Source organism: Sceloporus occidentalis, unplaced genomic scaffold (genome assembly GCF_023333645.1).
Source record: "Sceloporus occidentalis isolate IW3139 unplaced genomic scaffold, rSceOcc1.0.p SCAF_2, whole genome shotgun sequence".
Classification (NCBI taxonomy): domain Eukaryota; kingdom Metazoa; phylum Chordata; class Lepidosauria; order Squamata; family Phrynosomatidae; genus Sceloporus; species Sceloporus occidentalis.
This window is the reverse complement of record NW_028316982.1, coordinates 106,691,037-106,718,475: the sequence shown is the minus strand read 5'-3', so window position 1 is coordinate 106,718,475 and position 27,439 is coordinate 106,691,037. Positions and strand designations below refer to the sequence as shown.

General features: G+C 48.2%; 1 protein-coding gene across 1 annotated transcript; it reads right to left on the bottom strand.

Annotated features, from left to right (window-relative positions):
• Nucleotides 1–25,149, bottom strand: LOC149318836 (maestro heat-like repeat family member 5). The gene is made up of 20 exons (XM_089508362.1): nucleotides 25,065–25,149; nucleotides 24,029–24,084; nucleotides 23,414–23,512; nucleotides 20,234–20,350; nucleotides 17,325–17,435; nucleotides 15,229–15,351; nucleotides 14,173–14,252; nucleotides 13,585–13,696; nucleotides 12,044–12,199; nucleotides 11,624–11,728; nucleotides 9,754–9,889; nucleotides 9,102–9,196; nucleotides 8,506–8,655; nucleotides 7,152–7,309; nucleotides 6,805–7,036; nucleotides 2,354–2,514; nucleotides 1,681–1,818; nucleotides 1,215–1,332; nucleotides 149–289; nucleotides 1–57 (listed from the first exon to the last, which is right to left on the bottom strand). The coding sequence occupies exons 1-20, from the start codon at nucleotides 25,147–25,149 to the stop codon at nucleotides 1–3; spliced, it is 2,430 nt and encodes an 809-aa protein (XP_089364488.1).
• Between the last annotated feature and the right edge of the window lie 2,290 nt (nucleotides 25,150–27,439).

Sequence of the window (27,439 nt, the reverse complement as noted above, 5' to 3'; positions counted from 1 at the left end):
TCAACCTAAGCAAGACCAGAGGAGGCCGGGGTGAAGTGGAGGCTTTGGGGGAACTCCCTGCACGTGGGGGGTTCTACCAGCCCCACCTCCTCGCACAGAGACCCACCTTTCTAGGACCCCCTGAGACCCTCCTACTACTACTACTTACCTCCCGTGGCTCAGCAAGGCTTTTCAGGGCCTCCAGAAACAGGTCTTTAAGGACCAGGCTGGAAGAGGCAGCTGCTTCCTTCAGCTGATGCCTGATGGTTGAACGGTCCATCGGCTGAAGAGCAGGTGGGCTCTTAAGAAACTGGGAGGCAAGGGAGGGAAGGAAGAAGAAGTATGAGTGCATGCATGTGTGTCTGTGTGTGAGCTGGGGGGGGGGGGGCATCAAAAGGGCAGGGGGCTTGCCTGGGAGGGCCACCACCAGGCAAATGAAAGGGGCATACCTTGGTGCTGAGCTGGAAGCCAGGAGCATCACAGCCTCTCTACCCCCCAACAGGACCCCAACCTGAGAACCCACAGCAGGGAGCTGAATGAGGCCCCCCAGAAGCAGACAAATGGGCAGGGACACCGCCTCTGGGGATGTGGGTGTAATCTCAGTGCCCATCATTATTTTCCCCAATGGCTGGCAATGTGGGATGGGCCCGCTCTCCAGTAAGAGGCCAAAAGGACCGCCCTACAGGGGGTCCCTTCGGCAGTGTTCCCAACCATGGACTCTGTGAGGACATCCCTTCCTTCCCTCTCTGCTGGATGTCCTACCACTCAGCCTCATTGGTGCTCCACATGGCTAGATACTGTGCAGCGTGCTCACTTCGGCAGCACATATACTAAAATTGGAACAATACTGTGCAGCGGGGAGAGAATGACGCCCATCCCCACATTCTCTATGAAACAACCCCCAAGCTTGGTGCCTTCTCTTCATCCTGCTTTGAAATCCTTTTGGGTTTTCGCCCTTTGCAACAACCCAGGGTCACCTAGCCTCTCTTCTCACTTCAGAGATGGCCCAGAGGGAGAAGGTCCCCCAAAGCCTCTCCTGACTCTGCCTTCTGTGAGTACCAGCCTTTGCCCAAGAGGGAGGCCATGCTGACTGCATCCGGAGCCTGGCTGAAGGAGACCCATGGGGAGTCTGTATGTGGGCCAGCTCCTTTCTGCGCATGGCAGAAGCCCACCTGGGGTCACTGAGGCAGTCTCTGGCTCCCATGGCTCCCTCAGCCCCCTGAAGGGTGTCTTACCTCAGCCATGAGGGCCATGGCCATCCTCTCTTTCTTCTCATCTTTGTCACAGTTGAGAATGAGCATAGCCTGGGAACGGACCCCCGGTATCTGGGGACTATCACACTCCTTCATAGCCCTGAAGGTGGCAGAATATCACAGGAGGTCCCACTTAGTCATCCTGCTGACCCTTGGCAGCAGAAAGATTGGACAGTGGGGATGACAAGAGGGGTCACATAGAGCTCCCTGGGCAGCTGGGATGGAGAGACTCCCAGCCTCCTTTTCCTGTACCCCTTTCCTTTTCCTTTGAAGGCACAAGGGGCTACCAGCTGCTCTCAGTCCAGTCATGGAGGATGGGGGGAAAACACACCCAAAATACAGATCTCTCTCTCCCGTGCTCTTGTTTGCTGGCAGCATGCAGAGCTTTCTGGACAAGGGGGCTTATGCCATGCCTGGGGAGCAGGATCCAGGTTGAGGCTATACATACCTGGCCAGCAGGTGAGTGCTCCGGAAGAATTTCCTCGGAGTGCCCAGCATCATCCAGCCTTCCTGGGCCTGGACACGGGCGAAGACGGTCCAATCCTTGGCCACCAAGAAGAGGCCCTTCACAATCTCCACCGATTTGCTGGAGACAGAGAAGGAGGAGAACATCAAGGTTGCATCAGGCCAGCAGATGCCCCACCAGCCTGCTTGACCCTCAAGGCACTTCCAACCCAGGCATCCCCAGGGAGATGTGTGGGTCTCTCTGTGTGTGTCTGTGTGTGTCAGCAGAGGCAGAACCATGGACAAGAAGCTGTGCACTCTGGGGAAGTGAAGGCGCATGATGGGGCAGAGGCCCAGAGCCCCAGCCCAGCGTTTCAGCCTGGCACTGCTCCTGAGCATGGGCTCTCCTCCCGGATGAGTGTCTGTTGGGGTCATCCTCTCTTTCCCTCTCTGCTCCTCCCATCTCTTTTTCTGATCCCACCACCACCATCAACCCAACAAAAGAAGGTGAAAGGCACAGCAGGTGCCTGGCCTCCAGCTGAACCGCTGCCCTGGCTCTGCTCATGCCTAGGGGACTGTGGCTGTGGCCGTGGCTGGTTTCCAGAGGGGTCCCTCAACCTTCCTTCCTTCCACCCCTTGGTTGGCACCTCCAGAAAGTGAAAGCATTGGGATCCTACCTCATAAACTCTTTCCTCCTGGCTCGTAAGGCTTTAGGCAAAGCCAGCTGTTGCACATACTCCACCTGCCTCAGCACTGGGATGAAGAATTGATGGTGCATCTCCATCATGGCTGTATTGTAGGTAGCGATTGCAAAGGATTCATAGATGACATTCATGGCCTGAAGTTGAGGAGGAGGAAAGGAGAGATGTGGCTCTTGTGCAAGGAGCACTTGCACACTCATTCTCAGGCCATTCCACAACTGAGCCACCAACAACAGTCTGCCAATGAACACAGTCAACTGCATGGATGGCCAGCCATGATTTCCAAAGGAAACCATGAATGGAGAGCACCAATAGAAGAGTGCAGCCAATCTCTGTTGACAGCAGAAAAAGATGTCAGCTCTTCTGCCATAAATATAGAAAAAACAAATGTAATTACAGAAAATACAACAAGAAAGGAGGAAATCGAGATAAAAGAAATGACGGGTTTCAGTGTAACCAAAAGAAAGCAAGATATTTAGGTATAATAATAATGAACAAAAACTCTGACTTAATTCAAAACAATTAGGAAAAAACATGGGAAGAGATAAAGAAAGATATGAAAGAATGGAGGAAGATTATCCCTAATGGGGAGGATCTCAGTTGTGAAAATGACTTTAATTCCAAAATTATTATTTTTGTTTCGAACAATTCCTGTAATTAAAAATGATAAATATTTCACAGAATGGCAAAGACAAATCTCTGAATATATATGGGAGGGGGAAAAGCCAAGAATAAAACAAAATTATATGCAGGATGTAGTTGAAAGAGGAGGGTTGGCTGTACCAAACATAAGAATATATTATGAGGCAAGTGCATTGGAATGGTTGAGTACATGGATGAAATTGAAAGAAAAGAAATTATTGAAATTAGAAGAACATTATCTTAGATTTGGTTTTCATGCGTTTGTTTTACGGTAAAGTTAAAGTGAATCAAGCTTTTAAGAACCATTTTGTTAAAGTGTCTTTGTATAGAATTTGGGAGAGATATAAAAGATGGATATGTCCCTATATTCTGATTTGGTTATCTTCCCACGAAGTGTTTGTTAATACTGATCCACAAAAGAAAGAGAATTGGTTAACATATGGTGAAATATTAAAGAAAAATAAGAAAGAATACAAAATGAAATCAATAGATCAGATCAGAGCTGAGGGGCATAAGTGTGAATGGTTCCTTTATCACCAAATGGAATCTAGATTCAGAATGGATAAAAAAAATGAGGATTGCCAAAACAATGACAAATCTGGAGGAAATTATGTTACAGGAGAAACCTGCCATGTTATCTAGATTATATAAAAATATATTGGAATACCAGTTTGAAGAAGAAATAATAAAAGATAACATGATAAAGTGGGTGAAAGATTGTAGAAACCCACTGGAATTAATACAGTGGAAAACATCATGGAAAAAAAGATTAAAATATACGGTATGTCAAGACACAAAAGAAAATTTTCATAAGATCATGTATAGATGGCATCTTTCTCCTGATAAATTGTGTAAAATATATGGAAAGGGACAAAACACCTGTTGGAAGTGTGAAAAGGAAAAGGGCACCTTTTTTCATCTTTGGTGGGATTGCCCAGAAGCCAAGAAATTTTGGAAAATGATAAATTATGGAATCAAAGAAATATTAGAGGTAGAATTAAAATTTAGACTGGAAATATTGTTATTGAATATGATAGAGGGTAAATGATATGGTAAAATGATCTTTTACATGTTGACAGCAGCTAGATTGATTTATGCCAGATACTGGAAAATAAAGAAAGAAATTAAATTTGATGAATGGATAAATAAATTATTAGAAATGATGGAAACTGACATCCTTTCAAAAAGATTGACAGAAAACACAAAAGAAGGTCCAAAATTAGAAGAAAAGGGAAATTTTGATACAAAAAACTGGGAGAAACTTTATGATTTTATAAGAGAAAAATGGCCAAACATACAAAACAAAATTTAAAAGATACTTAAGAAAGTAGATAATAATTGGGTAAAAGTAGGTAATAATTGGATAAATGAATTTGGAGCAATTAAGAATGTATGTAAATAATACTGAAAAGAGGTTGAAGAAGATGGAAAACAGTGAAGAAATCAAAATCAAAAGAAATATTATATCAGATAAGCAGAAGGAACTGGAAAATGAAACAGGAAAAGGTTTGATTGAAGGAAGACATGTTTGTTAAGTGTTAGAAAATGTGAAGAATGAATGAGATATATGTCATTGTGTGTTGTGATGTATGTTATCCATCCAGCCTCTGTAATGCTCCTGTTATGACTGCCTGATCATGCAAAGATTTTCACATAATGCCACACTCATCTGGTACTTCTCCTGTGAATAAAGCGGAAGGCTCCTGAACTATCTTATTAATGCTAAACTCCCGTTAATAGCTTGCTAATAGCACAAATGGAACGCCATTGCAAAGGATGTAGAATCCCATAACTATTCAATAATACTTCATTCGCCTTATTTGCGGAGGTGTCATTCACCTTTTTCTTCTTCTTTTGAATCCCAGCTTGCTGTTGGGCAAATTAGCTTCCTATGGGTCACCTGCCCATTTGAAGAGCATTACCTGAGTGTATGTGAGCTGTTCTAATTTTATTTTATTATATTATTATTTAATTTTTTGTAATAATATGTTTATTTCCCCCTTTCTTCCTTTACTTTATCCTCATATATTTCTTAAGTGTATTGAACCCCTTATTTAATGGAATCATAAAATCATAGAGTTGGAAAAGACCGCAAGGGTCATCCAGTCCAACCCCATTCTGCCATGCAGGAACTCTCAATCAAAGCATCCCTAACAGATGGCCATCTAGCCTCTGTTTAAAGACTTCCAAAGAAGGAGATTCTGCCACACTCCAAGGCAGTATCTTCCACTGTCTAACAGCTCTTACTGTCAGGAATTCATGTTGAGGAAGAATCACTTTTTTTGTTTGTATCGAGTCTCTGGAGCTGCAGAAAATAAGTTTACTCCATCCTCAGTATGACATCCCTTCAAATATTTAAACAGGGCTCTCATATCACCTCTTAATCTTCTGTTCCCCAGGCTAAACATCCCAGCTCGCTAAATTTCCCCTCATAGGGCTTAGTGGTTTCCAGACCTCTCAGCATTTTGGTCGCCCCCCCCCCCCCGCCCCCCTCTGGACACAGATCCAGCTTCTCAACATCCTTCTTGAATTGTGATGCCTAGAACTGGACACAGGATTTTTCCAGATGAGGCCTGACTAAAATAGAATAGAATGGCACTATTACTTCCTTTGATTCCCAACTCTGGCCTTCCAAATGTTTTGGACTGCCATTCCCAGAATCCCAGACCATTGGCCAAGATGGCTGAGGCTTCTGGGAGCTGCAGTCCAAAAACACCTAGAGCACCAGAGCTTGGGAATCACTGGTCTAGACACTGTCATTCTATTGATGCAACCTAGAATGGCATTGGCTGTTTTTAGGTGCCACTGAGTCACTGCTGACTTAGTTTCAACACGTGATCTACTGAGACGCCTAGATCCCTTTCGCATGTACAGTTGTCAAGAAAGGTGTCCCCTTGCTGTATCTGTGCATTTCATTTTTAGTGCCTAAATGTACTTTGCATTTCTCCCTGTTGAAGTCATTTTCTAGTTCACATCATTTTGAATTGTGGTCCTTTCCTCTGGGGTATCATTCCTCCTAATTTGGTCTCATCTGCAAATATGATTAAGCATGCCTTCTATTCTGTCACCCAAGTCATTGATACAGATGCTGAATAGCAAACTGTGCCCAGGACAGACCCTTGTGTTACCCCACTGGTCACTTCTTTCCCAGATGAAGAAGAGCCATTGCTGAGCAACCTTTGAGTTGGGTCAGTTAACAAACTACAAATCCACCTGAACAGTTGCATTGTCTAGCCCACGTTTTACAAGTTTGTTTGCAAGGATATAATGAGGAACCTCGTTGTCGGCCTTATGGAGATCAAGATACACCACATCCACAACATTCCCTTCATTAACTAAGCTTGTGACTCTAACCAAAATGGGATTTTGGATTAGATTGGCACATCTTATTTTTGAGAAACCTATGCTGATTTGTATCATTAATAATAATAATAATAACAGGATTTATTTTTTCTCTCTGCACGCACAGATGGCCTGTTTAATGATTTGCTCTAGAAGGGTGGCAGATGGGGGGAATGATGGCAGTTGGACACTTAAGTTGTGAATCCCCACAATGGAAAATGGCCAAAGGGCACTCCCAACAGCTCTGGCACCCACATGATAGCAATCTGATAGGGCTTGTAGTACCTTGGAACCACCATCCCCTCAATTTGAATGCACCACTGTCTGCCTCCAATGTCGCCCCCTCCTGGCCAGAGACATGGAAGGTATGTGTGAGGTTCCTTTTATCCATATAAAAGGAACCTCACACATGCCTTCCAAGTCTCTGGGCAGTGAGGAAGCACCCCAAGCAGGTTGTGAGCCCCAAACACCAGAGCCTGGGCAATCGGCAAGCAGTCGCTCAGGCTCGGCCAGAACCAGGCTGATGCCCGGCCACTTACTGCTAGGGATGTGGTGATGACATCCTTGTTGCTCTTGCAGGGGTCCTTGACCTGGAGACTCTTCAACAAGATCTGCAAAACTTGTTTGGCCACCTGGGGACCAGAAGCCATCGCTGTCCAGAGCTCCCTGGCCTGCCTACAAAGTCAAAAAAAGGCAGCTAGAAGTCGCCAGGGTTCAGTAGCGAGTCTTACCTCCAGCCACTGCCTGACAGTGGCCTAAAGACCTCAGGAGGACAGTGCGGCACCCATACCTGTTCACAGGTAAGGAGAAGAAGAGGCTGCTGTGTACAATTTTCTCCAAGTGGTGGGGCAGCAGGTATCCCAAGGCCTTCAGCGCCAGCTTCCGGACCCAGTGGGTGTTTGGGTGGACCTGGAGGCAGGTGTAGATGGCGACTACCACCTCCTTAATCTGGGCAGGAGAGAAGGAATGGAGCGGTGAAGGTCCTGGAGATAGAGGGGAGGATGCTGGGGCCTGGGGGGGCGGGCTCTGACTGACTTTACAACACTCACACTTTCTGGCTTGCTCTAACCTGCAGCCATTTACTAGTCCCCTCTCGTTCTTCCATTAAACCATGTATTGAACATGTGTAGTTCATGGCAAGTAAAGCTACACTAATGCTTTACAATAAAAAGCTAGTTTATTTCATTGCTAGACCGTAACAAAGGGCAGGTGGGCATGGGACAGGCTGTTGTTCAGCACCTCCTTGGCAGAAGGATCATGGTGTCTTCTCTCACCTGAGGGCTGTTTTCAAATCCAGAGGCAATACAGAATCAGTGTGTGGGAAATAAATAGTATAGGACACAGCACACCAAATCAACCAGTCGGGCCAGTGCTGCCGGATGATCTCAGGCCAGGCAAGAGTTGCTGATATTCCCCTGTGCCGAATGGCCACAACCTCTCTGGGTAACGGGAGCTCAGCTGTGTAGAGGGCTGGTAGAGGGCTGGCTAACCGAGTGGCACTTGTCAGCCATAGAGACACTTTGGGAGCCCAAACAGACCTTTCCACACCAGTCTGCCAACCCATCCGAAGCACACCAAGTTTTGGGATCATCTCTTCCCTTTCTTCCATAGGCTGGCTCCAATAGACATCCTCTGGACCAGCCACTCCCACTCTCTCTGCCCCTCAACCCCTTGTCTGCCCAGTATTGCCATTTGGAGTGGGCTGGCACTCTGCCCTCAGGGAAACCTTTGCGAAGCAGACTGGCTGCACTGGCCCCTGTGAGATGTAGAGAAAGCATGGAGGGCAGGCCAGATGGGTGGTTCTCCTGTGGAGACTCAGGGATCCCCTTGGCTCTCAGCACTTGCTTAGTTTGGCAGGGGAGGCCAAGGGGGGAATAAGGACCCTCTGTACCTTTGGCACTCCCTCCTTGGTGGAGGTCCTGTCATTTGAAATGTGGCTGGGTGGGTAGAATGGGGTAGGGTGGGGTGGTTGGAAATAAATGTCTCCTCCTGTGCTAAGAGAGCCAAGATCTTTCTTTGCGCCTTTGGCCATGGAGGCTGGCCCAGGAGGCTGAGAAGGAAATCTAGTTCCTCCTCAGGGGGGGCTCAACCCACCAAGGCAGGCAAGAGTTTGGGGCCGAAGGCAGCAGCTGAAAAGCTCTCACCCGTTCGACCCTCCTGGCATGGTTCTGGAGGATGGCCTGGAGGACCTCCTCAAAGGCACCCTGCATGCCTGCGTTGGAGTCTAGGAGGCCGTTCAGAATAGCAAGCAAGAGGCTGGTGAGCTGCATGGAGAATAGGGGATCCTCTGGGCCCTGCAGCAACAAAGATCAGGTGCAATGGTTAGACATGATGGCTGTTTCTGCTGCCCAGAGGGCAGGTCCTCTGGGCACCCACCTGAAAGGGAGAAGCCCCCCAGTCCCAGTGGGAAGGAAGGAGTTGTCCGGGAGCCCCTGGAGACAGGAGGCCAGTAGAAGAAGGGGAGACCAGAGACACATGGCCCCCACAATGCCAGGAAGGACCCCTTCCCCCTCCTTTGGGGAACCAAGAGAGGAGACCCTGGCTTGTTGGAGAAGGAGGAGGTCTGAGGGTCCAGCGAGGGCCACAGGGCCAGCCCACAATGGCCAGGGGGAGGCTGGACCTTCCCTGCTCCCGGGAACATCCTGCTCCTGCCAACACTCCCAAACCCACCCTACACCCTGCCAGGGCTGGTCCTGGCAGGCCTCAGCTACCCTCCCTCCATCCCGGCCAGCCTGAGTACCTCAACGATGCACCAGTGGCTGTCCTCCTCGTCCTTCTGGGGTCTCCTCTTGGCAGTCCACCTCAAGCGCTTCCTCTTCCTCTTTGGCAGCTCTGCTGCAAGGAGAGAAATGGAGCAGAGGTCAATGGCAATAGCAGTTTCATTTATATCCCACTTCATATCGCCTAAGCAGTCTCTAAGCAGTTTGTAACTGTAAGCTAATTGCCGCCAACAAGCTGGTCCTCATTTGAGTGCTGTCCTCGGAAGGATGCAAGCCTGAGTCGATCCTGAGTCCCGGGCTGGTACTGAACATGCAACCTTATGGTTTGTGAGTGAGTGGTTGCAATACAGGTATTTAACCACTGCACCACCAGGGCTCTACAGGTTAGTTGCTTCTGCCCATTTTTTGGGGATCGGGGAGAGGGACCCCAGCCGTGAAAGGCAGCATGCTGTGCAAAGGGCCTTTGACAGGGTCAGAGGTGTTTGGGGGGCAGATGAGGTTGGGCTGGGCTAGTGAGAGGAGCCGTGAAGTAGATGCTCTGATGAGGGGATCATGCCATGGGCACCAGGGCACAGAAAAAGGCAACTCGTGGGAGGGCAAGGCTTGGCTGCCCAAAGTCATTATTCTGGCTTCTCTCGCAAAAAGAGAGTCCCCCAGTTCCCTTGCGCTCACCCTTCTGGCTGAACATGAGTTTGTAGAGGCAGCTGACTGCCTGGGCGGCTGAGGTACAAATGGTCTCTTCTGGCTCCGTGGCCCGAGCAAGCAGAAGGGCGATGAGGTGGGCCAGCTGGCCAAACTCCAGAGAGAACTGAAGAAATCCAAACGGAAGAGAGGGATCGTTTCTCTCGGCCCCGCATCACCCCCACAGACCCCCATATGGCCCTTGAACACCCAGCAAACGGCACAGATGGATCTTGTTTGTTATTTATTTATACCCTTTTCTAAATGCCATTTTTCACTCAAAAAGGGAGCCAAGGTGGCTGACAAATGAAAACTTTAAAAATATATATAATAATTTTTTAAAAACAATTAAGAAGTACACTCAGCCCTCCACATCCAAGGCATATAAACAGCAAAGTCAAGGTTTGATTTTTAGAATGTACAGATATTTTTAAATGTGTTCAAACTGTGGGTGGTTGAATCCTTATTTGTGGCTTATTCAACCATCCTCAGTTTGAAAACATTTAAATACAACACACGTACACACATATGAATTCCAAAAATCAAACCTTGATTTTTCCATTTTATATAAAGAATATGCAGATTATCAGGCAGATAATCTGCTCTCGAGATGGGAGTAAAAGGCATATTCCTGGCATAATCGCGGGGTTACACTGAAGATTTTCAGATGATGTCGTGCTTATCCAGTATAACCGTGAATATCCAGGAGTGCTGCAGCAACAAACCACTCCCGGGACTTCCCCGTGAATGATTTCTTGGTCGAGCATTCCTAGATCTTCACGGGATAAGTCCTGGATGAGTGCGCTATGTCTGAAAAGCTTCAACACAATCGCACAATTATGCCAGGAGTATGCCTTTTACTCCCGGCTTTCCCCCCCATGTCTGTTAATGTCCTATGTCATTCTGTGTAAGGGGATTTCAGCATCCACAGATTATGGTATTCACAGGAGATTCTGGAACCAAATGCCAACAGATAACCCAGGGCTCACTGTATAAAAATTACTGTCTGAATAAAACCATTTTTGCTTGCTAGTGGAAGGAAAAGCAAAGAAGGAACCAGCCTGGCTTCCCACGGAAGAGTGTTCTCAGGGGTGGGAGCAGTCACCGAGAAAGCCCCATCTCCCCTGTCCTCACCAAGTGAGACTGCAATAGCGGTGGGACTTAGAGGTAGTCTTCCTGTGAAGAACTTAGGGCTCTGCTGAAACCTGGGCATCCAGGCTCAGAGTTGAGTCCAGGAGGAAAACACCCAAGCTGCAAGCCTGAGATTTCAGTGGGAATGTGACCCCATCCAGCACAAGTGAGTCCTTGTTTCTTCCACAGGAAAGCCTGGAGAAGCCCAGGTGAGGCTGTGAGGGTGGGCAGGGCCAGGACGTGCCAAAGGTCTCCAAGGGGCCAGATCCAGGGAGGAATGGCTCCCAGGGAGATCCCCACATGGCCCTGCAGCCCAGGCCTCCTTCACAGCAGAAACGCCTGAGTCTCAAAAGGTGAGGCAGCCCCTAATGCTCCAGCTCTGCTCCTCCTGCCTCCCCTTGGGTCAGAAAAAGCACACGCAGGGGCCTGGCTCCCTACGTAATGGGAGAAGAATAAAAGGAGACAACGTTTCTTTAAAAGCCCAACATGTTCCAGCCTTGTCATTGACACTGTCACTTCTTCAGGGGCTATCATAAAATGAATTAATGGTGAGTTTATTATAGTTGTATTATTGGGACAACACATAAGTCAGCATTGTAAAAATATAAAATAAAAATAGTTTTAAGGCTTGGCTGGATGCTCTGATAGTGCTGCTCTGTTGGATTGGGTTCAGTGAGCCAGGGCTGCTCAAGGGAAGAGAAGGCCCATGGGGGCCCCAGGGGCTACTCACCTCCAAGTTGAAGTTCCTGACCAGAAATTTAAGCAGTGTTGTGGCTGACTCAACTGCATTCTCCCGCACGTGATTTACCTCTGATTCTATCCATGGTTCCATCAGCTATAAAACAAAGAGCAAATCTGTCTGGACAGTCGGAAACTAGTTGCCCTTAGAGGCCCCAAGCAGACCATGACCCTCCTCAGCTGAACTCCTGCCAAGCTCACATGTCTCCACATGGATGTGGCTTATATCCAAATGAAAGAGCAGCTGAGATGTTCCTCTGCAAGTCATGGAAGTGGCTGATGAAGCACCCTGGATAAACAGGATCGGGGCCGGCATGCATGGGACCTCTTTCTGCCCCCAAATCCCTTCAACTGCCCTTTTCCTTTTGCAGTTTCCAGAAAGGAACACCTCCCACCCCTTCTTCATGCATACCTCCAACATGAGCACCAGGTCAGACTTGTTGAGATCTTCTAACAACAATCTTTGAAGCATCCATTTAAATGTGTCCATAGTCTGGCAGTATAGGGCCTGAAGCAGAGAGAGGCAGCCAGGCTCAGCATCCTTCAGCCAGAAGAGGGGCTGGAGAGTCTGGGCCAGGTGAGGAGGTCAAGAGGAAGGTAGCAGCCAAGGCTCGGCCAGGTCCCATTCACCTGCCCAATCCCCAGCCCTTCTGCTAGCGCACAGCGAACAGCCCCATAGCCGACATATGGCTGAGTGAGTGTCCAGGAGGAGGAGGAGGAGGAGGAGGAGGAGGAGGAGGGTACATCATCGCTGGAGATCTGAGGGATGATGCCTCCCATTCTCCTGGCTGTGAAATTGGAGCCAGATGCTGCCGAGGCATCTCTCCCTCTCTCCACTTCTGGCTACAAATTGTCCTTATGGAGTGTGGAATGGTTGTGAAGTCGAATGGTTGTTTGCATCCTGTCTCAACAAAGGACGCTGTAGCTGATGGCACCAAAAGCCACTGACACCCTCCCTCTCTCCGCTTCCTGGTACAGACCATGTGCCAAGGGGGCCAAATACATCTCTGTCCCATAACTGGCCCACAAACCCAACACCTTTATATCCATAAACATAGCCCAATGTGATCAAGGCAATGCCCACACAGGGGGGGGTGGGGGTGGTGGAATCCATGGCCACAAATAGGTATCAATGGTTCCATGATCCAAAAGACTTGAGACCAAGGATAGAAGCAGATATTCATGCATATCTTATTTTCCCTATGATAATCATGGATCATTCTGTCTCTACACAGCCACAGTTTTACTAACTAGCAGGTCACATTTGTGGAGCATGCATGCTAAACAGGTCACATACTACCATCTCATAATGATCCTGTATTCATAGAATCATAGAATCGTAGAGTTGGAAGAGACCACGAGGGCCATCCAGTCCAACTCCCTGTCATGCAGGAAATCCCAGTCAAAGCATCCCCAACAGATGGCCATCCAGCCTCTGCTTAAAGACCTCCAAAGACAGAGACTCCAAAGACAGAGACTTGGGGAGCTGGGGATGTTTAGCTTGGAGAAGAGATGGTTAAGAGGTGATATGATAGCCCTGTTTAAATATTTGAAGGGATGTCATATTGAGGATGGAGCAAGCTTGTTTTCTGCTGCTCCAGAGAACAGGACATGGAGCAATGGATGCAAGCTCCAGGAAAAGAGATTCCACCTCAACATTAGGAAGAACTTCCTGACAGTAAGGGCTGTTCGACAGTGAAACATACTCCTTCCTCGGAGTGTTGTGGGGTCTCTTTCCTTGGAGGTCTTTAAACAGAGGCTGGATGGCCATTGTAGGGTATGCTTTGATTGAGAGTTCCTGCATGGCAGAACGGGGTTGGACTGGATGACCCTTGTGGCTGCTTCCAACTCTGCGATTCTATAATTCTATGAACTACGAACGTGCATTTTATAAAACTATGTTGTGAAAGACAACTCTGGCCTTGGTAGGGACGCCTGAGGCAAAGGGCTCACTTTGGCGCTGTCCTCGTTCAAGCTGTCAAGCAGGTCCAGATTAAAGATGCTGCGGACGGCGGCATGGAGGAAGCGGGACTTTCTCCCTGGCTCCAAAGGAGGCTTCAGTTTGCTGCCAAAAGAGGAGAAGCCCACCGGGGTGGGGAAGGGGTGACTGGGAGAAGTCAGCCATGGCAGCAGCAGCGAGACCCCTATGTCACCAGCCTCCCACCCGGGCCAGAAGAGACCTTTCCTTCTCTTGCCTCTCCTTACATGTGACACAGGCAAATCCATTCTGGTTCTGCTTTAGGACTTCTCCAGTGTCCCTTCAGAATAAACTGTTCTTGTTCTCCTGGTCACCTGTTCATCTTGCCCTCCTATGCCTTTGGCCATTTTTGTCCCCTCAGCTCCTCTCAGGGGAGTTGGGGAAAGATGGCTGTGCTCCCCGCTTTGGGATGCTTGTAGCCCTTGGCTCCGGCTGCCTGTTGTGCGGAGCACGCATGCAGGACTCCAGGAAGCAGCTCCAACTGATCTCTCCCCAAGAGGATCCCACCCATCCGGAGCAGGCCTTTTTGCCTCCCTCCCAGCGACCACCATCATGCGCAGTACCTGAGCTCTGCCATGATGAACATTGAGTCCTGGCACATCCTGTTATCCAGTGTGCAGCTGGGCTCTTCTTCTAGCACAAACTGTCAGGCAACACAGAAACAGAGGAGACGTGAGCAGGGCCCATGGGGCATCATCTTGTGCCTGCCATGAGCACCCAGGTGCCAAGTGAGCCTGGGCAGGTGCTCCCACCAGTCTCTAAGGGGCTGGTGCTGGAAGGTGCTGGAAGGTTCCCTCCAAAGGAGGAATGGGCTCCCCCAACCCCCTCAATGTCCATCTGTATGCACCTCACTGGCAGACTACATGGCCTCCAAGATAGGCACTGCTCCTTCCTTCCTGTATCTTAAGGAGCTTCTGCTTCTGAGGACATGCTCTTCCTTCACGTCCTCAGACCCAAACGTGGGCAAGGGATCTGTAGTTTAGTATTAGCAGCAGAGCTGAGCTTGTGAAAGATGTGCCAAAAGGAATGTTTGGAGGCCAAGTGGGGGGCATCATAGTTGCCCCCTTCACCCCCCAAGGTCCATCTGTCTGTCTGTCCGTCTTTCCTTCCTTCCTGCCTGCCACTGCCTCAGGTTGGTCAGGAATTTTCTCAGAGAAAAGACAGAGCCCACCTGGGCCACAGACAGAGGAATGCTGGAGGTGGTTGGAAAGGCAAAGTCCCTTCTCCCATAGGCACGTTTGTGCTGGAAGGTGTTCCATTGCCCTACTCTGATGGCTCCCAAGGAGGGCTTTCTAGTTCTCTCTTGGCCTAAGAGGTGCTTTACCCTGGAAGGCAGCCTAAGGGGGAGTCAGCCTCACAGGGGCAGCCTTGGAAGCCTTTCCTTCCATAAACTCACCCAGCTGTCTACCCGTCTGCCCTGTGAGGTGGCTCAGAGACCATCCAAGATACTCTGGAAGAGCTGTGGCTGAGCTTGTTGGGCCAAGCGGTGGGAATGGCCAGCTCTCCCCACCTCCTTGATGCCAACCCTTGGTCACCCAATCCCAGCTGGACAGCCTGCCACTTGAACCTCTCCTCTCCAGTCCCCCCCTGTATGCCCAGCACAAGCAGAGACAACTTACAATCAGGCACTCCACCAGCGCCCCTTTCATGAGCAGCTCAAGGCTTTGCGCTTTGCCTGTGACAACAATAGCCTCCAGAAGCATCAGGACAACCACGAGGAAGGTCTGCTTCAGGTTCTTGTCCTAAACCCAACCCAGAGGAGAGGAGGAGTCATGAGAACAACCCCCATGCTCCAGACCCAGCTCTTCCTCAACCGCCTATTTCCGTGGACCTGCCTTGGGTCAGCTGTCTCTCATTAACAGTAGCCAAGGATAGCTTAAAAAATACTGGCCAGAGTAAATCCCAGTGGGACTGGGGATGGAGGGGCAGTGGGGAGGGAGCCACTCATGCTCAAGGTTCACACCAGGAGACAAAAGGATTCCAGCCAAGTCTTTTGTCTTTCCAAAGTCTACCCATATACACCCCTCTTGTTCCCTCTGAGAAAGAAATAAACTCTGGCAGCTTTAGGGTATGGGTCCTCTTTGGGAGCAAGGAAGGTCTGGGGGTCAACTACAGGGGTCCCTCAGGGCAAAGGCCCAAAGGCTGAACATACCAGTGGACTGGTCCCGAGGATTGTAATCATTTTGGATGCGATTGCATCTGTTACTGGCAGCACCTGTTCTCCGATACTCATGGCCAGATGCCCATAACAAAAGAGTAGCGTGCCCAATAGTAGGCCCTGTGGGAAAAGACAGACCATGTAACTGAGAGCCTGCAGGAGCCAACAAGGCATTGAGGCCTATTCCTCTGTTTGTTGCTTGATGCTGCCTACTCATTCCTGTACTATCTCTTTACTTATTCTGTGCTGCATTTCCCCTATTATGACCTCTGCTCCATTATCTTAAGGTTGAGCACCCTTTGCCTTTTCTGAGAAGACTGAGGCAAAGAAGGTGTTGAGTAGTTCTGCCTTTTCTCTGTCCACTATTATTAGCATTTTACCATCTTCTCTGCACAGTGGCCTTGCCATTTCATTCTTCTTCCTTTTGCTCCTCTGGGGAGGAACCAGGCCTGGAGGTTCCCTCCTTTAGGCAACGCAGGGCTGAGAGTGCTGGCAGATGCAGGTCCAGGAGGATTGCTGAGAGACAATTGGCAAATAAGCCTCAGCTGGCACCGAGGAGAGAATCTCCTACTTAACCACCTGTGAGATGCTAACTCGGTGCCAAAGTTTATTCCATGATCCTTTGGTGTGATTGCTGCCGACATTTGCTCCATGTATCCTGACTCCTTGTTGCCTTGATTCTTGACCTTAGAATGAACTGGACTCTTGCTACCTTCTGGCTGCCCTGACCTTGGACTGGACTGACTACTCTGACCTCTGTTTTCCTGACTTCGGCTTTGGCTTTCGGCTTGCTCTCTAACTCTCACTCCTTGCAAGGTTTGTGGACTGTTTCCAGTTGCTTTGCTAATTGCCTTGCTGAGCCATCCTTATTGGCACTGTTTGTGTGTGCTGGCCGTAGTCCAGGACAGTTTGACTTCCAGCAAATATCAGGATAGTTGAAGTTGCCCATCACTACTACATCTCTCCTTTCTGAGTGTGTGGTCATGTGTTTTAGAAAGGCATCATCCAACTCCTCCTTCTGACTTGGAGGTCTGTAGTAGACTCCCACAACAACATCCCTGTTGTTTCTATCCCCTTTAATTCAGCTTAACTGGGTCTATAGTTATCTAGAGAGCTCCTGGCTACTAGCTCCTTCCGGAGGCAAGTCTCTGACTCACTTCCTCGGAGCAAAAGTCCCCACAAGCCCCTTAAGGAAAAAAGTGAAAAGAAAAAGTGAAAAATTAAAGGAGAGCCCCTCCAACACTGTTCTCAGGTCACCTTCTCCTCTGCACTCCAAAACCTCCTTGACTATAAAAATTAAAAAGTTTAAAAAATAATCAGTGCGCACCTCTGCCAGCAATTATACAGAATTAGGTTTTTAGCGCTTCCAACTCAATGATTCTATAGATCTTTTTCACTAATACAAAGTTGTGCAAATTAAATCTACAATTTTAATCAAAGGAGAAGGGCAATGGCTAGGAGTTAAGGTGATGGAGGTGAAAAGAGGAGGGTCTGAGAAGCAAATCCAGCAAAGTGATTGCTTCAGAGGGAGGGAAGGATGCATTTCCAAAATCATACCTGGTTGTCATCCTCATTGTTTTCCAGTGCTTTCTCATTGAAGTTCTCCAATGCTTTGAGAACATCTTGAAGGTGCCGAGTGGCTGCAAGTCCAAGAGCAGACGCTATCCCCTAGGAAGAACCAGGAAAATGAAAGACGTGAGGCTCAACTCTGTTTCCCTCTGGTTAAAGGTTAAGGGCATGATACCCATTTGGAGAAAGGGACCCACATCTTTCACCTAGGGATGGGACAGCCTCTCCCTCCAGGATCATCTCATCCTTGAAAAGAAAATAATTGAAGGAACTCCTTTGGACAGAGGAAAAGCAGAACTGTTAAACCGAAGGCTTTCATGGCCGGTGTCTGTAGTTTTCAGTGGGTTTTCTGGGCTGTGTGGCTGTGTTTTGGAAGAATGTATTCCTGATATTTCACCTGCATCTGTGGCTGGCATCTTCAGAGCCAGCTGTGGGCAGGTCTATATAGGGACTACTAAACGCAGCATCCAAACACAAATCAAAGAATATGAGAGACACTGCATACTGAGCCATCAGCAGTAGCAGAACACATCCTAAACCAGAATGCTATTTGGAAACACTGAAATTCTGGACCATGGTCAGAATGCATGTTTGTGAAAACCACAAACACCTGGACAACTTCAACAGGAGAGAAGATAGACTGAAAGTAAGCAAAGTCTGGCTACCAGTCCTGAAGAACACCAAAATCAAGACTCAGCCTAGGCAAATGAACACCATCCAGGGCCAAGAGGGTCTCCTTGCAGACAGTGGATTGCTCCTTAAAGAGACGCACATCCATCATGCATATCCTCCCACCGTGAGGCTTGGCCAGTCGTAACAAACGAACATACAGATTAACATGGAAATCACTGCCTCCCAAACAGGGGGGTCACACAAGTATATACTGTATACCCCAGGCACTTCCATGCCACCCTCCTCTAAAGGTGCCAGCCACAGATACAGGCGAAACGTCAGTAATAAACTCCAGAATGTGGCCACAGAGCCTAGTAAACCCACAGAAAACAAAAGACAAAACTACTCAACACCTACTTTGCTTCGGTCTCCTCACAAAAGGAAAAGTGGGCTCCACCTGAGGAAAATGGAGAAGAGTACACAATAGGGGGAATACAGCACAAAATAAGTAAAGAGGTAGTACAACAATAGCTGATTAATCTAAAGGAATTCAAGCCTCCAGGGCCAGGTGAACTACCTCCATCTGAACTACCTCCAAGGGTATCAAAAAATCATAGAATCATATGAATTATAAGAACTGGCAGAAGTAATCTCAGAGCCACTGGAAATACTCTTTGAGAATTCCAGGAGAACAAGAGAAGTTGCAGTGAACTGGAGGAAGACAAATGTTTTCAAAAAAGGGGATCAAAAGGACCCAAACAATTACTGCTATATTGAGGAATTACATCAATACCAGGAAAGATTCAAGAGCTGATCATTAAAAAGAGAATCTGTGAGCATTTGGAAAGGAATGCCATAAATGCAAAAAGTCAACATTGGTTTCTCAAAAAACAAGTCATCCCAGAGTGATCTGATACTTTAAAAAATAAAATTGCCAGCATGGTAGATGAAGGAAACGCTGCGGATGTCTTGATTTCCATATGACTTGTGGCAAGGTCTATTATGATATTCTTGCAAACAAGCTAGTAAGATGTGGGCTAGGCAGTACAATGCTAGCTAGATGGATTTATCATTGGCTGACTGGCCGAATCCAAAGGTTGCTCAGCAATGGCTCTTCTTCATCTGGGAGAGGGTTGTGTTCTGGGCCCAGTGCTATTAACATCTTTCTCAATGACTTGGTTGAAGGAATAGAGGGCATGATTATCAAATTTGCTTCCGCACGCCCCTAACCCTAGTACGCGCTCTGCGCGTAGAAAATGGCGGCGGCTGTTCCACACAGCCGCCGCCATCACTACGTCACGACCGCGCCGCCTCCAAATGAGGCGGCGCGGTTGTGACGTATTGGGGCCATGCCAGGGCGCCTATGGCGCCCTTTCGCGACCCCGAAAGGAGCTCCGTTTTGGAGCTCCTCCCTGCTTTGCGTTGCTGGGTGCAGCCTTCAGACGGCTGCACCCAGCGACGCAAGGGAGAAAGGGGCCAAGCGGCCCCTTTCTCCTCCTCCCCGCCGCCGCAGGGTGTCCTTGGGGCTTGAAGCCCCAAGGACACCCCTTTCCAGGCTGCGGGGAAGCGGCCTTTTGCTGCTTCCCCACAGCCTGCAAAGCGGCGGATCGGGGCCTCGGAGGCTGCTGGTCTGGCAGCTGAGGCCCCGATACACCGGGGAAAGGGGCAGGTGCAGGCCGCCCCAAACGGGCGGTCTGTAACCCGCCATGGATTTTATGATCTGTCATTCTCTGCCAAAGGCATCATGACTTCTTCGCTGAAGCAAAGGCAAGCAGGAGAATGTGGGGTCTCCGTGTCTCCTTGAAGATGTCTCCTTTCGCACCATGTGCCTGGCAAAGGGACTCTGGCCCATGAAGATACCACCGAAAGGTGGAGTTGTTGGTCATTTTGATACCACGTGACTCCCTGCTGGGTCTGGCGAAGGGGAAAAACACAACCACTCTCTCGTTCAAGCCTCCTCCATTTCTTGAAAGGTGGTTTGGACATAGTACCGCAAAGTACAGAGCGAGAGAGAGAGAGAGGCACAGACAGACAGACAGAAAGACATCCCTATCCCCCCCTTACCATGTACCCCTCCTAGAACCTGAGAGTCCCTGGAAGATGTCCAGCTCCTCTGCTCTGGATCTTTCCACTTGCTCCTTTCCCACAGACCCCCTCCCAGCTCATGATTCCAGGCCCCATTATCCCCGAGAGCCCCCTTTCTCAGATAGGGAAGGGGTGGCTTGGCAGTAAAGAGGAACAGCCACACCTCCTCATCCTAGAGAAACATGGCAGTGTTGACGCACCTTTACTTCCAAAGGCCCCTTGTAAGCCAAGGACAGGATGGTATGGAGATGCTCCTGGACCAGCTGAGAGTCATTTGAAGCACGGAGGATAGACCCATAGTATTCGTAGAGGGAGACCTGGGGAGAATGAGAGGAAGGACTGCCTGAGGCAAAGAGACAGTGGTGATGTGGACCCAAAGGTTTGACTGGATGCCTGCGGTTGGTTTCCATCCAAAAGGTGCTGCTCCAACATGGCAGGCAAGCCAATGGGTGGAGAGACACCCTCCACATTTCCAAAGCCAGGCAGAGGTTCGCCACTGGCTATCCCTCCATCTCCCATGCCCCACTGTGCCATACTGTGACGTGACAGGCAAGGTAAGATAGCTCTGGGGCAGAAATACAGAGATAGAATGCTGATCTTTCCAGGGCTATACACAGTATCGCTCTAAGCATCCTTTCTGTCCCGCTTCCAATAAGAAAGCCTGGTACATTGAAGATCTTCGGGAAATGAAGCAAGCCGCGCAACGACTAGAGCGCAGCTGGTGGAGACACCAGCACTTATCCGACAAGACACTCCATCAGGCTCTTTTGAAATCTTATGGAGTGGCAATAAGTGCAACAAAGAATTCTTTCTATACTGCACGTATTGCATCTGCAGAGTCACGTCCAACAGAGCTGTTCAGGGTGGTGAGGGAGCTGACTCAGCTTCCTTCCACTCTGAACCCTATTTTAGAAGCAACCAAGGCCTGCTGTGATGATTTTAACAACTTTTTCGCAGACAAAATCTCTCGGATAAGGGCTGATCTTGATACCGGCATTATAACAGATACAATAGAAGAGGTGTCCAGAGCTTCCGTGGAATCTATTAAACTGGATCACTTTGAGTTTGTTCATACCGATGAAGCGGACAAGCTTCTTGGAAGTGTTAAGAAGACGACGTGCTCTCTCGATCCCTGTCCTTCTTGGTTGACAGCCCAGGGTGGTGATGCAGTAACATCATTATTACAACTCATAATTAATGCATCCTTCAGGGAGGGTAAATTTCCATCGAACTTGAAACTAGCAATAGTTAAACCTTTACTCAAGAAACCCTCCCTGGAACCCCTGGTGAGAAATAACTATAGACTGGTCTCCTTGTTGCCATTCTTAGGTAAGGTGATCGAGAGAGCGGTCGCCTTCCAACTCCAAGCAGTTTTGGATGAAACCGATTATCTGGACCCATTTCAAACCGGCTTCAGAGTGGGGTATGGAGTGGAGACAGCCATGGTCGCCTTAGTCAATGATCTCTGTCTGGGCATTGACAGGGGAAGTGTGACCTTCTTGGTGCTTTTGGACATCTCAGCGGCTTTCGATACCATTGACCACGGTATCCTTCTGGAACGCCTGAGGGAGTTGGGTATCGGGGGCACTGCGCTCCAGTGGCTCCGTTCCTACCTCTCGGGCAGATTCCAGATGGTGCAGTTGGGGGACATTTCCTCCTCTAAGAGGGAACTGACATCTGGTGTCCCTCAGTGAGCTATTTTATCCCCCACTTTGTTTAACATTTACATCAAACCGCTGGGAGAGATCATCCGGAGACAAGGGGCGTGGTATTATCAGTACGCTGATGACACCCAAATATGTTTCTCTATGTCTCTGATTGATGCAGTGACTAAGGATGGCGTCTCTCCTCTGAATGCCTGTCTGGAGTCGGTAATGGGCTGGATGAGGGGAAACAAACTCAGTCTGAATCCAGAGAAAACGGAAGTACTTGTGATAGGTTCCCCAGGCCCGGGGAAGGAAATTTATGCACCTATCTTGAACGGGGTCACACTTCCCCTAAAGGACGAAGTTTGCAGTTTAGGAGTACTTCTGGACTTGTCCCTGCAGTTGACATCTCAGGTAGATGCGACGGTCAGAAGTGCTTGCTATCAACTTCGGTTGATACGCCAGCTGTGACCCTACCTGGGCCAAAGGGAGCTTGAAACAGTGGTACATGCTCTGGTAACCTCTCGTTTAGATTTCTGTAATGCCTCTATATAGGGCTACCCTAGTATCAAGTCTGGAAACTTCAGTTAGTACAAAATATGGCAGCCAGACTGGTCACCGGTGTATCTAGATTTGACCATATAACACCTATGCTGAAAGCCCTTCACTGGCTGCCTATTTGTTTCCGGGCACAATACAAGGTGTTGGTTATTACCTATAAAGCCCTACATGGCTTGGGTCCGAGTTACTTGAGGGACCGCATCTCCCCATATGAGCTGCCCCGCACACTCAGAGCATCTGGTAAGAACTTATTGGAAATACCATCTTCCAAATAAGTTTCCTCATCACAGAAGGCCTTTTTGATAGTGGCCCCGCGGATCTGGAATTGTCTTCCTGAGGAGCTCCGTCTCACAACTCACTTGGATACATTTAAAGAGACTCAAAACTGTTCTCTTTTGCTATGCTTTCCCCATGAAGAGTGAAGATAGACATGCTTGTTAACAACGATATTCTGCCTTGCCCCTGGATATTGATGTTTGATATGTTTGTTCTATTATTGATGTAACTATTTTTATGTTTTTATAAGAATGTTATATGTATTTGCTTTTAACAGTCTGTAACCCCACTTCGATCCATCAGGAGAGGCGGGGACACATAAATAAATAAATATTATTATTATTATCATCATCATCATCATCATCATCATCATCATCATCATCATCATTATCTATGGGGAAGGATTTCCTAGATGGAGGAAGCTGAGGGAAGAGCAGTCCCTCCCAGGATCCTGACAGGCTGGCCTTCATCCCATTGGTCAGTTTCAGTGGACATTGGCCTAACAATGGAGACTCAATGCAGTGATCAACACCATCCATACAATGAGACTACCCTGGCTGGAAGAGCCAGAGTGCCACTATGGGGAGAGTGTGGGACTAGGACTCTGCAGACCAGGGTCTGAATCTCCGCTCGGCCATGGAAATTGGCTGACTTTGGGTAAGTTGCACTCTCTCAGTCTCAGGGGAAGGCAAAGGAAAATCTCTTTGAAATAAATTGGGCTAGAATAGGGTCACTATATTAGAAGCAGCATGATGGAGTGGTCCAGATGCTGGACTGGCACTCCCCACTCAGCCATGGAACTCCCTAGCAGACCCCAGGCATGTTGCCCTCTCTCAGCCTCAGAGGAAAGCTGTGCTTGCCCTCCCCAATGAGCATCCAGCCGCTTCCACTGATCACCTTTTCCAGGTCCCGGCTGTTGTTCTCCTCTGCCAGTTCCTCTTGGCCTCCTCTCCTCTGGGTCTCCTCAATGATGCCCATGAGTCGTCTCTTCACAGCCTGCAAGGAAAGGCAAGAGGATACTGGTGGGCCACCCAGCGGAAGTAAATGAAGCCCAGAGCACCAAGGGGACACATGGCCCTCAGAGGGTGGCTCAGCACAAGGAAAGGCAGCCAGGCTGAATTGGGAAGAGGGACTCCTGGAGCAGAACCACATGTGTGCAGATTACCTGACTGGACCCCACTCCCTTTCTTTCATGGTGGGGTCAGGCTTTGGTGGGGCATCCAGACCAAGCCCTCCCACCCACCAGACACACTCTGCTGGCAGGACCAAGGCCAGGGTGCCAGAGGCAGAGATCTGATCCTTTTCTCACACCTTGGCCAGGAATCAGAGACACCCCCCAACCCACCCCCAGCAATCTTTGGGGATAGCATGGGGTGAACTAGACCTCCACATCTCCCCTGGAGCATCTCTCTCCTGGCAGCAGGACAACACAAGAAGCATGTGGGTGAAAGAGCAGGAAGACATTTTCTGGAACCACATTCTGAGCTGGATGTGGAGTAGTCCTCTCCTTACCTTCACCTGTTTTCGCTCCCAGGTGCCACTCTTTACTGCATCATTCTCAGAAAAGGCTGCGGATGAGAGGAGGTCAAGGCAAATACTCAGTAGCCACTCAGAGGCCCTGCGCATGCTACCAGGCACCTCAGTGGCCAAAAAGCCCAGCTGCCAGAACAATTCTGGGCTGCATCAACAGGACCGCAGTGTCTGGGTTGAAGTGGTGCCACTCTACTCTGTCTGGGGCAGACCTCACCTGGCCCTGTGCCCAATTCTGAACAATTCAAGAAAGATATTGACAAGCTGGAACTTGTCTAAAGATGGGTGACCAAAGAGATCAAATTTTCAGAAACTACCAAGCCTTATAGGCAGTTGTGGATGTTTGGTTCTGAGAAAAGAGGTCTGAGAGGGATGAGATGACAGCAATCCTCATAAAACATTGCTGCCTCCACCACCAGAGCCTCTTGCTTCCCCAGAAAAGACTTTGAGGATGGGGGAGGTAGTCTGGCTGCTTCCTTCTCCATTACTCCAACTGTGCCCAACTTCAGCAGCACATGGGGAGGCAGACAACAGGTCCAGGAAGCAACTGCAAGCTTGTGGACACTTGAGTGATGCCCTTGAACCCACATAGGGGCCCAATCTTGGATCCTAACCCTAACCCTTACCCTAACCCTAACAATAACCCTAACCCTAACTGTAATTCTATCCCCATCATCATCATCATCATCATCATCATCATCATCATCATCATCTAGTGTGATTTTTGGTTAAAGTTGACCATAGAATTGCACTGGAGGAGAGAGAACATATAAATCAAATCCATGAATCCATCCCAACCATTTACTTCCAAAGCTGGATCCTTTCCCCTTCCCTCCTCTGCCCTAGACCTCAGTCCTCCTCCTCCTCCTCCTCCTCCTTTTCCTCACCAGCTGTATTCAGATCTTTTTCCAGCCCTGCTTTCTTCTTTCGCCTTCTATTCCTCTTATCATGGGTTGTTCTCTTGAAGATGGAACCATTCCTGTAACAAAAGTAAAATACAAAATGGGCCTTTTCAAACCGGACTCTCGTGTCACCCATGTAACCTTCTCTTCTAACACATTCAGCTCCTTCAGCCCAGCTTGGTGGTTTCCAAACTCCACCATTTTGGTCTGCCTCCTCTGGACACGCTCCATCTTCTCAACATCCTTTTTGAACAGTTGTGCCCAGAACTGGAGACAGCATTATTCAAGGTGAGGCCTGACTAAAGCAGGATGGAGTGGTCTCACGTCCCTTGCAAACCCTTGTTGAGCACCTGCACATGACGTTGGAACATGCCCAGAGCTCTCCACCCCAAAACTGTCCTCCACATTGACCCACAAATTACCATCCACAAAAGAAAGCCATCTTCTCTCACGGATGTGGTGAGATAAATGGCAGTTACCCTTTGTAGAATGTTGACTCATGTCGCCTATGGCAGCGATAATAGAATCATGGAATGATAGAATCATCAACCAATGCAGAAATGGCCAGTGGACCACAGGGCAGATGTGGGAATGGAGAGTGGTTACAAAGGAGGAAGGGAGGTCTGGCTGGCAGGAGAAAACCAGTCCTGTCCAGCCAAGACCCTTCTCCATTCGCTGGTTCTGCCATGCAGCCGCACTGGACCCTTCTTCTCCATTTGGGGTTCATTCTTGGGAGGGCATCATCCCGAGAGAAGGTCCACCAACCTCCACTGGCCCTTGAGCCATCCTTTCATAAAGACTGGGTTGCTGTCAGAATATTTTCATGCCATTTATCTCTGCATTATTTTACTCTCTCACACTGCTGGATGTTAAGTTTCATGGCATCACCATTTTTTAAAACGTGAGGGCCTTCAGATGCTTCTCCTACTATTGACACCAGAGACGTTTCTGTTAGGGATGGGAGAGGGAAAAATGGGGGGGGGGGGGGACACCACGGAAAGTTAATTTTCTACTTACTAACACATGCTAGAATAGTTTTCACACAAAAGTGAAAACAAAGACAATTCCAAATATAAATCAATGGTTAACAAAAGTTTATGAAATGGCACAATTATACAAAATGACATGTTGGATGAGAAGGGAAACAGAAGAATGTATATAGAAAAGGACTGGGTTATATTATATGATTGTCTGAAAAAGAGAAGGAAAGACAATATAGTCATGTGATAATGCAAATCTGAACTAATATACAAGGAAAACAAATATATTATGTATTCTGAATTAAGATATATTGTAAGTTAATTAAAGTAAGAATTTATTCAAAGATTAGTTAAAGAAGGTCAAGTGGATAATCATAATTTAAAAGGATATAACTAAAAGGATATAATTTAATGTACAGTTTACACAACTAAAAGATATTAAGATAAAACAATAAATTTATAAGAAGAGATGGAAAAGTGATCCTAGGTCGAAGGAAGTCAATTTTTTGTTGTTATGTGCAGTTTACAAAAATGAACGGAATGTAAGTTTTATGACTCGTTGTACATGTCTGATGTTGGATTTTGATATGTGGATGTTTATGTTGGATTGAATGGCAATAAAAATAAAATTTAAAAAAGATGCTTCTCCCCACATATAAAAGTAGCAACACAATGCTATGCATGCCTAGGAAGACTCAGAGGAAAATCCCATGGACGGACTTTGCCAGAGAAGTATGTGCAAGAGGGCAGTCTGTGGGCATTGCCGCGGCACACTTTGTAGGGCTGCCATCCCATTTTTACTGCTCTAAATAAATAATAATAAAATTTTTATTTATATACCGCCCTTCTGTAAAACCAGGGCGGTGTACAACCTTCATAAAATACATAAAATTACTGTATACATCAACAAAATACAATAAAAACATTCCAGCCAGCTCTGGCTGCTAATTGTTGCATTCTGGGGTTTGTAGTTCAGTGTGATTTCCAAATGCCCCTGCCTAAACTGCAAATCCCAGAATGGAACAGGAGGGAGTCAGAGCAGTAAAAGAAAAACAGCAGCACTGGGGTGTCCAGTGACTCTGTGAGTAGGATTCGAATGGATCCGTTTCAACTGGTGACTACTGTCCATGGGGAGAAGTTGCTGGGGCAAGTAAGGCAGAGAAGTTGTCCTCCCAACTCCTGTTCTTCTTGGCTGGTCATCCAGGGAGGAGATGCAGTTCAGATACAAAACAGCATTAATGTATCTCTCAAGGAGGGAGGTTTTCCATCTTGTTTTAAAGACACAGTGATACGACCAGTTCCTCAAAATGTGGAGTCAAAGGCTTTCATGGCTGGCATCCATAGTTTTTTGTGGGGTTTTCAGGCTATGTGGCCATGTTCTAGAAGAGTTTCTTCCTGATGTTTCGCCAGCATCTATGGCTGCCACCTTCAGATTCTCTGAAGATACCAGGCACAGATGCTGACGAAACGTCAGGAAGAAACTCTTCTAGAACATGGCCACATAGCCTGAA

Coding starts and splice junctions, on each gene's coding strand:
- LOC149318836 (XM_089508362.1), bottom strand. CDS start 25,149: ATGGTGGAGTTTGGAAACCACCAAGCTGGGCTGAAGGAGCTGAATGTG. Junction 1,819..2,353: donor AGGAGGAAAGAGTTTATGAG/GTAGGATCCCAA, acceptor CTCTGTCTCCAG/CAAATCGGTGGAGATTGTGA. Junction 1,333..1,680: donor AGCACTCACCTGCTGGCCAG/GTATGTATAGCC, acceptor TGCCACCTTCAG/GGCTATGAAGGAGTGTGATA.